At 46.6% G+C, this 14,957-nt stretch overlaps 1 protein-coding gene across 1 annotated transcript in view; it reads right to left on the bottom strand.

Annotated features, from left to right (window-relative positions):
* Nucleotides 1-14,687, bottom strand: part of SORL1 (sortilin related receptor 1) — a 185,312-nt gene extending 170,625 nt beyond the window's left edge. The window contains exon 1 of the mRNA XM_019666166.1: nucleotides 13,876-14,687. Coding sequence (XP_019521711.1) covers nucleotides 13,876-14,151 — 276 coding nt within the window. The 5' untranslated portion in view covers nucleotides 14,152-14,687. The remainder of the gene's footprint in view (nucleotides 1-13,875) is intronic.
* Between the last annotated feature and the right edge of the window lie 270 nt (nucleotides 14,688-14,957).

Here is a 14,957-nt window from a genome sequence, read left to right as displayed (position 1 = left end):
AGTGTCAGCGTTTGTCTCGCTGAATGTTGGACCATTGGGGGTGGGCAAGTCTATAACCTTAGATACCATGGCAGTGGAGGCCGTCCACAAGAACATCCAAGGGCTTTTTCACAAAGGAAGCCTAGAAGGTGAGCTTGGTAAAATGCCTTTTTAAAAAATCACTTTTTTATTTTATTAGTAAGATGTCCTTTATATTCCTCACAGACTGCAAAAGGGTGGCCCAGTGGGGATAAAAAAAATCTCTAGCCAGAAATGGCTTGTCCAAGGGAACTCATACAAACAGTTCAGCTCCTTCCCTTGGCAAGATGTCAGGTTGGGCACATCCTGGTCATCGGAGTAACTCCCTGGTGAGCCACCACCGCTGGCTGAGTCATGGCTGGTCCTCAAGGCAGCCCAGGTGCCCATCACGCGCAAAGCCGAAGCCCAGAGTCAGTCACAGGAAACCATGCACCCTGCACCCCGAGGTCAATGAGAACAGTGGAGCCAGCGGAAGGCAATTTTATTAACGGCAAACGCATGCAGTCTGCTCTCTGAGTTCACCTTTCTCCTCTCCATCTCCCCTCAGTCTCCGCTCCACTTCCAAGAGGAAAGAGGAAGAAGTGAAAAGCTGGCTCCTCTTCATGGAAAGTGACCAGGAAACCAGAGACCCAGGGCAGCCCCCAGCAATCAAGAATACCCACAGACCTTCACCAGGTCCCCGACTTTCTAGGTGGTTTCTGGTTTGTTTGACTCCTTTTCCATCCCCAGGGACTTCCCCTTAGACTTTCCACTGTGCCTTTCCCATCACCGGCCCTGTGGGGCAACTGCAGGCTCTCAGATCACTGTCATCAGTCTTGTACACTCAGGTCCCCAAAACAGGGGAGGGCACCCAGAAGATGCTGTTCTGGGAGGAGACGGGAGGAGGTGGGAGAATAGCTTTTCCAGGAGCATAACCTTGATGTGCAATCAGCTATAACGACGACCCCCGAGGTGAGAACAACTTTCCCTCTCCCATCTCTGGCTCGGAGGGTGTAGCTGGAGCTTGATAAATGAGACACAATTAATTGGAGCTGTAAAAGCAGCAGGGAGGGGACCCAATGCCTCCTCTCAGAAGACAAACAGGAAAATCACATGCCACAGAAATCTCTGTACACAGAAACGGCATCATAAACTACCCCCCCAGCACCTGGGGGAGCCTCAGCCTCTGGGAGCGAGGCTCACAGGCTGGTGGTTAACAGTCAAGATCACACCTCAGAGGTCACCTGGTCCAGGGGCTCCCAAACCCCCCTGACAGAATCACCAGGGGCTGGAGGGAGTAGGAAGTAACTTCAATGGGAAAGGGGTTTTATTTTAGTGATGAAATGGCTTGGAACTAGCTGGAGGTGGTGGTTACACAACATTGTGAATGTGCTAACTGCTACTGAATCATCATTCACTTTAAAATGGTTAAGTTTATGTTATGTGCATTTCATCTCAATTTAAAAAAAAAAAAAAAGGCTCTATCTAATGACCTGCAAAGAACACTATACTTCTCAAGTGCTGATCCAATACCTAGGAGCTCCCGCGCTTAGGAAGTGCTTCTTTCATGTCTTCTGGATCCTTCACGCTACCAAAATATGCAGCTAGAATGAGTCATCAAGGAGGCGGGCCGAGGAGTGGGTCTCTGGCCAAAGCCATCCTTCCAAGTGCGGTGAGCAGCCTCTGCAGAGCCACAGCATGCCCACGGACGGGCCCCTTGATTCCTGGTCCCTGGCTGGAGAAACGGCCTCAGGCTTGCAGCTCTTGGTTGTAGGAAAAGTCATGACATATTTTTTCTATGTTTTTCGTTGCAAAAATGTGTCATGAATTTTTCGACAACCCAATAGTTCTAGCATCCACTTCCAGCTCACAACAGTCATCACCACCCCCACGTTGACACACCTTGGTCTGCACTGTCTCTCAGCCCCTCAGCAGGTCCCGGCATTCCATAGAGGTTAAATGACCTGCCTTGTTATTCAGAGTGAGGGGAAGAATCTGCTGCCACCCAAGCCCCAAGCTCTGGGTTGTTATAAATAGAAGGGAGGACAAATGCTTGTCGTAGGAAGGTTCTGATTACTGGTACATTCATTTACCGATTACATATGCATTGAGGCCTACTAGGTGCCAGGCACACACTTGGGGCTATTTAATCATTTCTTACCTGTCAAGAGTACACAGCACAGAGCCCTTTGGAGGGAAATTAGTCTTGCAAATCTGACTGGTATAAGAAATTTACAATAAAACCATGGTACAGTCACTGAGGCTTATTCAGGAATGATGGTGGCCCTGAATGGAATGGGTCACATATCATCTCTATTCTTTCTTCTGCCATTACCGCTTTCAAATTTGTCAAACCCAAAGTTCAGGGATGTCTTCGACACCCACAGCATACAGTCCTTACCACTCCTATATACACAGCTTCCTTCCAGAACACAGTACGAAGAAGGACAAATAAGGCAGTCTGGTTCATTTCTCTACCTCACTAGCAGTGAAATACAAAGAAGCATTTTTAAAATTCTACAGTGAAGTATAAAACAAATATCCTGTCCTTCAACTGTGAGGTGAGGACAGAGGCAGCTGCTAAATCCCCTGAACTACAAGACAGGCCTGAGGAAACCAAAGACAGGCTCCCAAGGTCCAAGAATAACAAGGTTTTCTCCAACCATCCGTTTGCATGACCTAAATGCTAGGTATGCAAATTGCCCCTCCGAGTCCCCTTTCGAGGCTGTGTTCTCACTATATTTAGTAAGCTCATTATCCTCCCTGGACTCTCCACCTCAGAAGGAGAGCTGAAATCTAGTTTAAGAGCTCCCTCCCTGCACAGAACCCCAGTTCATGGGATCTTCATTCTACTCGTTTGACTTTTGTGTTTGCTCAAGACACTTTGCCCACAGAACGCATGAACTACTTCGCTGATAAATTCAGGCTGCCCATCTTACAGATCAGGGAGAATGACTGTAGAAAAACTTAGCATTTCGCTACAATCTCCTTACCTAGAGTCATGAGCTCTCGATAGATGATGACAGATAGATAGATAGGTAGATAGATAGATAGATATGATATAGATATATAGATATAGATGATATAGATATATACTCACACATATACATGTGCGCGCGCACACGCATGCCTTTCCCTCTCTCTTTACTAAAAGGGTGATAATCCGATTTTCCCTGACTTGCATGCAATATCAATTCAGAGAGACATCTAACTGATCTTTAGCAGGTAGAAGCTATTCACCACTAACCTCTATATGCCACTTCCTCCTGCTGAAACCCCACTTTGTCATTTAGCAAATAGCATACTTTGCTGTTCCAGGAGGGCTCCCTATTTAAAAGAACCTGTGAAAAATCTTTGTCGTGAAAATAATCATCCCTTAATTTACCAGTTGGTAAGTAAGAAACATAAGAAAATATTAGGGCTGGAAGGAAGGTCAGGGAACATCTAAAGCATCGTCCACATTTTGCAGATGAAGTGAAGCCCACAGGAAGAGTTACAGCTGGTGTCCCACAGCACCTCATAACCCACGTGGCAGACAGAGCACAGCAAGCCCCCTCACCAGGGTTAACTGGCTGCTAAGCACCCTGAGCCAGGACTAGCATTAGTGACGATTCACCTATGAACCCGAAGCCACTTCCAGGAGCTCTTTAGGATGGTTCCGGAACATCCACTTTTCCTGGACTCTCCTCTTTGACTATGCAACACCATCATGAACAGCCCCCACCTCCTTCATTCGATAAATATTTATTGAGCACTTATTATATACCAGACTGCAAGCAGGTATTAGAAAAACAGCAGACTTCTGGGGGCGGGTGGGGGAGAGTGTGGCTGCCCTGAGGACAAGACCTGCAGCAAGAGCAGAGTAAAAGCCAGGAACAGGGGACTCAGGACTTCTCACATTTGAGAAGTTAAAAGCAAGTTAGTGCAGCCAGTAGAGCCAAGGAGAAGGTGGGATTATATGGTAGAGCCAAGGAGAAGGTGGGATCATATGAGATCTCGAAGTTTTAAAAAGAGAAAAGAGGGTTCACAGCCAAAGGGCTGTGGATCCCTGGCTGAAAGCAAAGCTTGCACTGGAATATTTATGAGAGGCAGTGTGCCACAGTAAATCAGAGGCTTGGCTTTGAGTCTGGGACTCTAAGATTTACTAGCTGCCTAACTTGGGCTACGTCACTTCACCTTTCTAAGCCTCAAGATACTCATTTGTGAAATGAGAGTAATGATAATTCTTAACCTTCCTGCTTTTACAGGGCCATTATAAGAATCATATGCAATGTTACCCATGAATAGGTTTCATAAACGTCAAAAGTCTAAGATACTATTTCCTTCTGCTATTGGTATATTCTTTATGCCAAACGAATCCATTCTTCACAAAATGGCTCCATATAAAAAATGAACATGAGCATTACCAGGGTTAGGACACTGAGGCTTAAGAGCAATCACCTACATGAAATGACGAAATACTGCACGCATGAGTCAAGCTCAGAGCTCACTGCCAAGTACAGCGCTCAGGCAGTCTTTGTCTCACTCCACAGCCAAGCTCAGAAACCTGAAGAAACTCAACCTCCAGTTCCCAAGGCTCCAGCACAGTGGTGGCACTCATTTCTAGCATTTTCCTCACCCAAAGGGAAAGCATTTAAATATTACAACCCAGAACTGAAGGCCTCAAGACCATACCTTACAAGGGGCTTGTTTACCACACTGGGAGGGAAGCTAATGGATAGGGGAAGGTACATCAAACTCATGGCCTGTTTCTCAGTAAAATGGATGCCCCCTGAGCTCCCAGTAGGGCAAGGCACCCTGCAGTAGCCCCTCAGGCACCCCTCGGCTAGCTTAACTCCTAGGTGGCTCCCACAATCCTGTGTTGATAACCCTTTCACCTCTATACAACTCTCCACATCCATCCCTTAATTTTTCTCCTCTGAAGATTCAAGGCCTTGTTTCTGCAGTAACCCTTCCATCACCACCAGCAGCAGTGCACGTTGCCAAATTCAGCAAACCACGTACCCTCTTAACTGCAGAGTTTCTTTTTCTTAACTATTCAGTGAGAGAACTTTAGAGAACTAAATATACACAGATGAGGTAAGTTATAGGTACAGAGTTTCATGTTACTCAATTAACTGAGCACAGGTTTAAAACATTTCAAGTCTCTTCCAAACACTGCCACAGTTTCACAGGCCACTCACCCACCTCCACTCCGTCCCCATACCCTGCCATCAGCAGGTTCGTCTTCTGAGATCCTTAGGCAGCCAGCACTAGTCTTCCTTCCCAGGTCCCAGCATGGAACTTTCTAGCATGTATCCCCTGTGCTAAGAGAGAAACAGGGTCCTTAACTATCCGGGCCCCTGCCGCATACATGGCTCATCTCATAGGCACCCCAGCGACAATCCCTACATCAGCCTTTCTCCTAAAGTTGCTTTTAACCCTGGCCCTCCATGCTTAATCAGATCATGCCAAGTTTTTTTTCAAATTCTTCTGGGCACACAGGTTTCCTAAGAGTTAATAATTTCCTCATGACACTATTCAGCTCCCCAGCCCAGCAAGGCAGAATGGGTCTCACCTCAGTACCAACTGACATAAAAATCCCAAGGCAGGACCCACTCATTGGCTCAAACCCACATTTGTTTCACATAAGAATCAGCCTATGTTAATTCTGATCCACAGTTATTTGGGGCAAGTGGGTTTCTGCTAAACAGGCTGGTCTTTTTTCTAAATAAGAGAGGCAATGTTCTTCATTTAAAAAACAATGGAGAGGGATAGTAAACAGCATGTTGGCCCCTACATAGCATGAAAAGCATTTGCTATACACATATCTTTTTATTGCTCTTGTCTGCCGCTCAGATTTGGGGCATAATCACATCAGCCTGCCATTCTGAGAATTCGTAGTTGTGTTTTTAATCTAATTCAGGGGACTGGAGATAAATCATCGTGAAGGGTCCTGATTTTCCCAGCCAAGAGCCTGCAGCGGCAGCAATAGCAATGGCATCCTAAGTTAAAGGGCTGGCGGGAAGGGGGGGTTACATGCAGTGATGAAGACCACACGCCAGTGTTGTTTGTCTTCACGCCAGCCTGCGGGGTTGCAGGGATAAAAGACAGACCCAGCTACATGGAGGCAAGTCAACAAGAGCACAGGAAGCACAGGGCAGGGCTGGGGAGATGGCCCCACTGTTAAAGCATTGTTTACATCTTTCACTGCTAAACAGGCCTGCAGGGTTTGCACACCACCTCAGCAAAGACCGAGCAAGGGGGCTGTTTGTGCAAGGCCACACCAGAAGCGAAGGCGCAGAGGTCAGCCTTCATCGCCCACGTCACTGATGGAAGGTGGCAACTGTGCAGAGGCACCCCCTAAGAGGAACACTGCACCCACTGCACCCTCCACAGCCCTCTGATGCATTCCTACCTAGGGAAGAAAGGCCACTGTCTCCTGCACTCAGCTTGGCAATCAGCAGCTGCCAACACTCGGGGTTTAGACTTCAGCCTTCAACTCTTGCGTTCCCTCCTGTTTGTGGTGAAAACAAATGCAGTTCTCTGCCGTCACTACAGCTTCTCTCCTGGGTACAGTAGAGGTTGCCTACCCTGGGGAAGAGGAGACCGCCTACAACCTGTGAAAGTTACACAGTCTAATACAGTAGACCAGGGCCACGTGTGGCTATTTAAACTTAAATTTAAATTGATTAAAATTAAATTAAAGAAAATAAATTCAATTCTTCATTCCCACCATCCACATTTCAAGTGCTCAACCGCCACATAATGCTACTGGACACACTGCACAGTACAGACACAGAATATTTCCACCATTTGCAAAAGGATCTCTCAAAGATCTCATTATATTAGGTCTGTCAAGAGGCCAGGAAGATAAGATCTTCCAGCTCTTGGCAAGTAGCAGTGATGTGATCATGGATGTTAACCATTATTAACAATTACCCAGTGGATAACAGAATTTTGTAATTATTTTTAACTCACTATCGTGTCATGATTGTTATGAAGTCCTATTTTTATGGAACCTACCCCCAAATGCACAAAGCATTCCTCATTTTACAATAAAAAAAAAAAATGAGGGTCTCACAATAACATAGGAGAAAACCCCAATCTTGATCTCGATCAGCAAGCAGCCCACCCTGCCTTCTCAGATTTATAGCATCTTCAGCCACTTCAATGCTAGGAGGCTGCCCATGTTTCCCAGGCCCAAGGTTCACAGGTCAATAAACCAATAAATTAGGTCAAAATTAACTGTGGCTCATTTTAAAATGAGGGACATTGATTTTTGCATCTACATGGCTGTAGTGAATATGCCACGTGCCAATGGATTCTGGCGTACCTAGAGAATGCCTAGGAAGGTTCTGTGCTCACCAACAAAAAGAATGCCTTACCCCTGCAGGCCAGTACTTCTGGAGAAATACTCATCCCAGAATATTCAAACCAAAAGGAAGTGAGCTCTCCTTTAGTTTCCACCACAACTAATTCTAAAAATAAAAATAAAAAAGATAAATGGAGAAAAGGCCAACAGAATACCTCAGCTTTAATACATCAACTATCAATTATCTGCATCTGAACTACTGTCGAAAATTCTAAATTCCATACTGGCTTTCCCTGAGCACATTTATGCCAGCCATTTAGTTGCTCAAAAATACAAACACATTTTAATATTTGCCTGAGCAAAATTTATTTAGAAGGGTAAACTGATGTTTTACAAAAAGACAAATAAATACACAGCAAAGGCAAATAGGTTATTTTTGGGGTTACCTGCTCTCCCGACTATTAGAATGTTCCTGTGTGGACAGTACAATATTGGCTCCATCTATCTCTGGCCCTGGGACTAAACAATGACAATACAAAGATGGTTGTCATCTCTAAGGAGGAACAGACCAAAATATGACAATGAAACGTTCCTACAACATCCATTTTTGCTTCAGGATGTTAGTTTCTATTAGGATGTGCCTCCTGGATCCCACGTATCAAGGCAATTTATTAAGTATATCACTAACTTATTTTACAGGCTATAAGAAAATATTCTTGAAAAGAATACAAATTAAAACCAAGATCCACGCTCCCTATATTCTGATGTTCTCCAAATCTGGGCTCTGCATCTCTAGGGAACTGCTCCCAGCGTGTTTCCAAGTTATGAGAGAGCTATATAATGCTGCTCTCCTAGCCAACAGGAACTATCAAAGTTGAATGAGAATGCGTTTTCTTTCACCTGGCCTGCAGAAAAAGTAACAATTTATTTTATGCTATGACACCTCAGGTAACTCCCTTCCTACTGACCGTCATAATGTCATAAATATGTTTTGGAGCTATAGTTAATCTCATTATTCATGATATCAGGGGCTAAGGATCACAGAAAGCCACCAAAATTCCATGTTTCAAATTTTATGTACATATATGAGTTGTGATCAAGAAATATGGTGAATGCTGCTGCCAAGTGCCATCCAACGGAAAGAGAGATCATCAATACCGGAAGTGGAGCGTCAAACCTTAGTAACAGCGTGTGACAAGTTTCAACTTGTTCTGCGCAGTCAGTCAGGTGTTGTGGTTTTTTTTTGGTTTATTTTTAGCTGAGCCATCCTGCCACCTGTTGGCAGCTCAGCAGCAGCTCAGCTCAGGCCGGGAATCAAACTGGCGATGCTATTGCTCAGAGCTCGCACTCTTGAGTGAACTCTTAACCAACTGAGCCATTCAGCTGGCCCGAGAGAAGGTGCTTTGTAAGTGTGCCGTAAATCATCCTCCATCATGACAACACTCCATGTCACACATCACTTCTGGTATATGGCAGTTTCTGTCAAATAAAAACATTACCATGTGCCCTCATCCAGCTTATCCACCAGATCTGGCACAATGTGACTTCTGGCTCTTCCCCAAAGTCAAAATGATTCAGACATTGAGGCAGCCACAACAGCGCAACTAAAGACACAATAGAGAACTTCCAGAACTGCTTCAGAAAGTGGCAAGAAGAATGGGATAAGTGTGTTCGAAGTGAGGGGAAATATTTTGAGGGGGATTAAGGGCAATGCATCTTCTACTGTAAAAATTTTTAATTTAAGCTCTCACCATATTTTTATCATACCTCATATGTTATATAGGCATAGAATATTTCTGGAAGGATATACAATACAAAAAAAACCTGATGACAGTGTTTGCCAACTGGGAAAGAGCACTGGGTGAATGGGGGACATGAGAGGGAGGGAAATTTACTTCTTACTACATGCTCTTTTGTACACATGTTGTTTTGTAAACACGTATTACCTACTGAAGGCTAAATAAACAAATTGATAGTCTTTTCATGTCATTCGTTTAACTCTCCATCTCCTCACTCCCATCTCGGTCCCCTTTTCCTCCCATTCTTTCCACCTCTTAAAGCCTCCACCCACCATGCCCCAAGACAAGCAGGCTATTAATCAACTAAACAGTAGCCAGAGACTGAGCAAAGAACTGCGTACAATAAGAAGAGATGCCAAATATAACCAGGAAGTTTTTCAAGGTCACGTCCCTTATCGAGCCAACCCAACATGCCAAGCAACTCTTCACCTACTTAGAAGCCAACTTGAAACAACAAATGCTTTGCCTTCTCATCTTTTGGAAGCACACAGGTCAAACATCCTAACTTCGGAGTCAACCAACCAATTCTTTCCCAACCAAGTGTATCGTGCAAAAATCTACTCCAAAGAGATTTAGAGCTAAACAGTATTTCACCCCCAAAGGAGGTTCTTTGTCCCGGGACCTTGTGCTGTAACAGACACTTTATTTTCAGTCTCAAATCAGGACACTGAATACTCCCTGGCCTCTAAAAAGCAGGAATTATGAAGAGAGAGCTCATTGGAAGGAAAATAAACCTGTAAATCCTGTTAGGCTTTGCGCCTCATTCCAAAGGATTTTTCCCCAAAACAATACCATTAGCAATAAATACCATGAGAGCCCTAAAAGGGAGGATTCTGTACAAGAGAATCCCAGCTCATCGTTCAAAATCACGTTTAGGATAGCACAGGAAAATCAGGGCTCCACTATCCACCATCCTCACCATCGAGGGAGCCAACTCATTTTCACTTTCCATTTGTGAGCCCAATACAGCCCTCCTTATAAAGGCCTTTTCTGGATGTGCTACCTACTTACCCTTCAGGCCTCCCTTCTTCCAGGTGTGCAGTAGGCCCATAAATATTCCTTAAGGAATCTCCCAAGTGCCAGGGACACAGATAAGAGAAAGACGTGATCAGTGCTCTCAAGGAGCAAATAGGGAGATGAGACAGTTAAACAAGTATAACACAAGGCTGTATTTGAGCTCAGAAGAACTCTTCCCGCTAAAGCAGCGGTTCTCAACCTTCCTAACGCCGCGACCCCTTAATACAGTTCCTCATGTTGTGGTGACCCCCAACCATAAAATTATTTTCGTTGCGACTCTATAACTGTAATTTTGCTACTGTTATGAATCGTAATGTAAATACCTTTTTGTTTTCTGATGGTCTTAGGCGACCCCTGTGAAAGGGTCGTTCGACCTCCAAAGGGGTCGCAACCCACAGGTTGAGAACCGCTGCTCTAAAGCCTGAGAATATTACGAGGTATTCCTTGGATGTTGAAGAACAGAATGGCTAGAGGTTTTCTAGGCAAAGACAAGAGTGGGAAAAACCATTTCAGGCAGAGGAAAAAGCAAGCATAACGGCACAGAGGCATGGAGCTGACAAAATCATCAGGAAGAAATTCAGTGTGGCAAGAATTATGGAACTCCCCTTCTTGGCCTTGACCTTTTTAGAAGGGGTTCAACTTCCAAACTTTGAACTTGGGAAGAAAAGTCCTAATATCTGATAGCAGATTGCTCTCACCATTATTACCGTATTTCATGATCACAAACATGCCTCTAAGGAGTCACGGCAGACCCCAGTCTCCCACACTAGAAAACATGAGGAAGCATATGGTCAAAATAACCATTCACCCATAGGCTAGCAGAGCGGGAGAAAAAGAACTGACTACAACACACGGCTCTTTCTCAGATGCAGAACATCCCAGAAAAAAGCCCTTCTTGCTCCTCTCCCTGAAGCTGGTGGCCTTAATATCTATCACCCCCTCGGGCTTCTTCATTCAGGCCGCTTCTGCTTCCAGCCTTAATCTGTGCTGCCAGGCATCCTCTTAACCTCACTCAGAGGTCAGAGGGCCAGAAGCTGCAGAGTGCTGGAGCCCACTGACCCCTTATCACCCCATCTCCCATGCCCTCCAAATATCACACAACCCACTAACACCCCACTGCAGAGCTGTGACTGGTTTGTTGCATCCATGTTTACTTGTTCCTATTTGGTACATTCACATGCCTATATTTGCATCTGCTTTAACTCCTCCTTAAATTGTAAGTTTTCTGAAAGCAGGGATGAAATCTTTCCCACCCCCATCTATACAACCACACTCGATTCAAGCAATACTATTGAAAAACATCGCAACTCCATAGGTTTAAAGTTAAAGGGAGGGAGTCTAAAACGGCACTTGGCTTAGGGCTAGGAGGATGGCCATGTAATTTATAGTCCACATCCTGATACTTTTGAGAGTGAAGGCAGCACTTTTCATAACCAGCAGGGACAACTTATAAACTAGGTCTGTCCCAAGGAAAACAGGCAAATGGTCACCTTTGCTAGAAAAGTCATTTCCAAATAAATGTGAATTACTCCAGAGCCTCAAGAGGGGCAGGGCAGGCCAAGCCCCTGCAGTCACTGATTCCTGTGCTTGCAGTCTGAAGCGTCTGCACCAGATGGTGCTCGTGGCATGAAGCCCAGTACCCGGAAGTTCTTCCTTCTAGCTAACTCAAATCCTTACAGATTCAAATTAATCCCCCTTTCATTAACCTCGGGGCAAAAGAACAAGGCATAGGAAGGCAGCCTCAGAAAAGAAAAAAACACTGTCCTGTGTCCTCACTTTTGGTACGAATTCCTCATTGTTTGCTGGACTGCTAGCTCTCCATCCTTCAACGAAACCAAACTCAATTTGGCTGGTTCAGAAATATAAAAAGCTGAAGGTTTTGGAGTCACTCTCAATGAGAACACAGGTCATCTTTTAACTTGTCCCAAATCCTCAGGAACTTTCAGAAACCAAACCCAAGGCAGAAATGGTACCTGTGTGCCTATTTTTTATACCAGGAAGCTCTTCCCTCAGCCAAAACTATAGCTACAGGGGTCCTGAGCTCTTGAAAGGATTGTCTCCTGCTCTCCACCCCCAAAGAGTTGATTCAAGCCCACTGCAGAGCTGGGCTCACTGGGAAGACTCAATGAACAAGGGAGCCTCTCTTTCTCCTTCCCTCTCCATCGGGATGCTGGCATCCCAGTGGAATGCCAGGTCCTTGTTGACTTCTTTTCAACAATACAAAAAAGAAGTTTCAGATGGAGATGGGGAGGGGAACAAGGATCTGGACTCAGCAGGGAACTGAGCAGGAAGGCTCCAGCAGCCCATACCCACCAGCAATTCCATGCCCACTGGCACAAGCTCATGCCCAGGTGCTGATGGTGGATGGATGTCAAATGCTCCCACCCACTCACCACCATCCCTCCCCCTTTATAGCCATATATATATATATATATATATATATATATATATATATATATATATATATGAGTTAAAAGGAGGTATTTAAGATGCATCGTATAAAGACAGGGCAACTATCTGATCACCCAAAGGTCACTGAGAAACTGCAGACAAACGCCAAAGAGCAGGCAAAACTACCCCATGTGACCTTGGGCTGGTCACTTCACTTTCCACAGCTTTGGTTTCTTCATCATCAGAATGACACAATAGGGTAAGATGGTTTATAAGGTTCTTCCTGGCTCCAAGGGTAGAACATTGAACTCTGTATCATTTCCTGAAGAAATGGTTAAAGGAAAATCAGTGAAGAGCGGCAAAACTCAGACTAATCTTTTCGTTTTTACTTAAAAAGGGAACACTTTGACTTTAGAAATCATTCAATTCACCACCTCCAATGGTCCCAAATTTTCTCCCCCACTGACCTTCTAGTTTTACTGATGTCCATCTTAACAGCGGGGCTGGGAGTCTCATAAAGCAATAACACTGACAAATTAATTTTGCCAATGCTGATACTAGCCCACAAACTCGTGCAATTCCTCGCAGTAAGCTTTGCCATAAAAGTGAAATTCATGTTACTTATGATCTAATAAACCCATTGCCTGGATAGAAATATTATAGAATAATCATACCCACTAAATTCTTGCAGTCTCTCAAATCCCCAAAGTGTTACGAGAGATATTCCTGTCCAAAATAAAGTCAGTATCTTGAAGGGGAGGTGGAATAGATAGAACCAATTTCTCTCTTTCTCTCTTTCTCTTTCTCTTTCTCTTTCTCTCTCTCTCTCTCTCTCTCTCTCTCTCTCTCACACACACACACACACACACACACACACACACACACCCTTCTTGATTATATCAAGATAGTCAAGCTTTCCAGTTCGCTCACCTCAATCGTGGTTAAAAATGGTTAAGTGTGGAAACCCCTTCCTCTTAATGTTCTGTGTAAATGTACTGCAACTGCAGGGTGCTCCTCGCCACTGCGAACTGATGATAACACTAAAGAAAGCCCGTTTTTTATCCACACGTAAAATGAAGCTGCACCCCTCCTACACCTACCCTAAACTACACAGGTCAGCGGTCACCCTGGGGAAATAATGCACTGCACCCTGCCAGTCACCTGGAATACGTCTGCTAAAAGCTACAGGAAGAAGGAAAGATCAATGCAATTCAAGTGCTGACGGTTGTACTCAAGGGGGGGTGGGGGGGAGGGCAAATGCAAGCAGGGAAGTCCCCAGTGGTGCCTGCACCTGGGAGGCGACTGCTAATGATGGATGCGGGGGTGAGGAAGTGCAGGGAGAGGAAAGGGCTGGAAGGCGGGTTGCAAACTGCTCACCTGTCCATACACCTTGATGGGCTCCGGCTGCAGAGCAGCGCTCCGTCTCCTCCGGAGCGGCTTCTCGTCCGCCCCCCGGGTGTCCCCGCGCGCCCACAGCCGCAGCTCGCGCGGGTCGCCCTGCACCACGAGGAAGCCCCGGTCCTGCGGCAAAGGTGGGCGGCCGCCGTGCAGCGTCTGCGTCCAGACCTCGCAGAGAGCCCCGGGCGGCAGCAGCGCGACCAGGGTGAATAGGAAGGGGAGTCGCGACTCCCTCCTGCTGCTCCGTGTCGCCATGTTCAGGCGAACGCTACTGCAGGTGGCGCCGCCGCCAGGAGAGAATGTGCAGCGCGAGACCGAGAGAGCGGCGGCGCCGGGTCGCGCGCGCCGCTCCCGGAGCTTCCAGGCAGCCCGCGCGGCTCCACGCCGCCCCGCTGCGCCCGTCACCGCCGCCACCCCCGGGCCGGCTCGGCTCCGCGCGCGGGGCCGTCACGTGTGAGGCCGGCAGCCGCGGCCCCTTCGCGCACTTTCTCCGCTCGGCGGCCTCGGCGGCGACTGGGGCCCCTCCCCCGCCCAGGGATAGGGAAATGAAGGCTGCGAGCACTCGCGCGGGTGCGTCCCCTCCCCGCCGCGGGCACACCTAGTCGTTCCCCCTGCAGCAGTCAAGAGTTGTGTGGGGCACGCTCGTCTCCTCCGGGGCTAGTTGTCTTCTGTGCCGGGTCGTGTCGAGGTCGCCCAAAGCCGTGACCAGCCTCCTTTCCGACTGCACAGCCCCCAGCCCAGCCAACGACCACCGCCACCGCCCCCTGCAGCATCGCCACCTCCAAGTGAGAGCTGAGAGCCAAAGAAAATTAGCTCAGAGAACACAGAGGGCACATTAGAGTCCAGATGAACCCGCCCCCATTGTGAAACTCAAGAGTGTCAAATACTCGGCCCCCAAATGTAGCTCAAGTGGCCACAGCCACACACGGGGACCCACCCAGCATAGTGGCTTGCTCATGACCCCTCCAGGGTGACCAAGTGCGACGCTACTCCACCTCAGCCTCAAAATGGGCATATATGCCGGTCCCTTCAACCCGCAACCAACACCACTTTAAGTCTTC

Source organism: Hipposideros armiger, unplaced genomic scaffold, assembly GCF_001890085.2.
Source record: "Hipposideros armiger isolate ML-2016 unplaced genomic scaffold, ASM189008v1 scaffold_463, whole genome shotgun sequence".
In the NCBI taxonomy this organism is placed as follows: domain Eukaryota; kingdom Metazoa; phylum Chordata; class Mammalia; order Chiroptera; family Hipposideridae; genus Hipposideros; species Hipposideros armiger.
The sequence above is the reverse complement of the archived record's forward strand: the minus strand, read 5'-3'. Positions and strand labels throughout refer to the sequence as shown.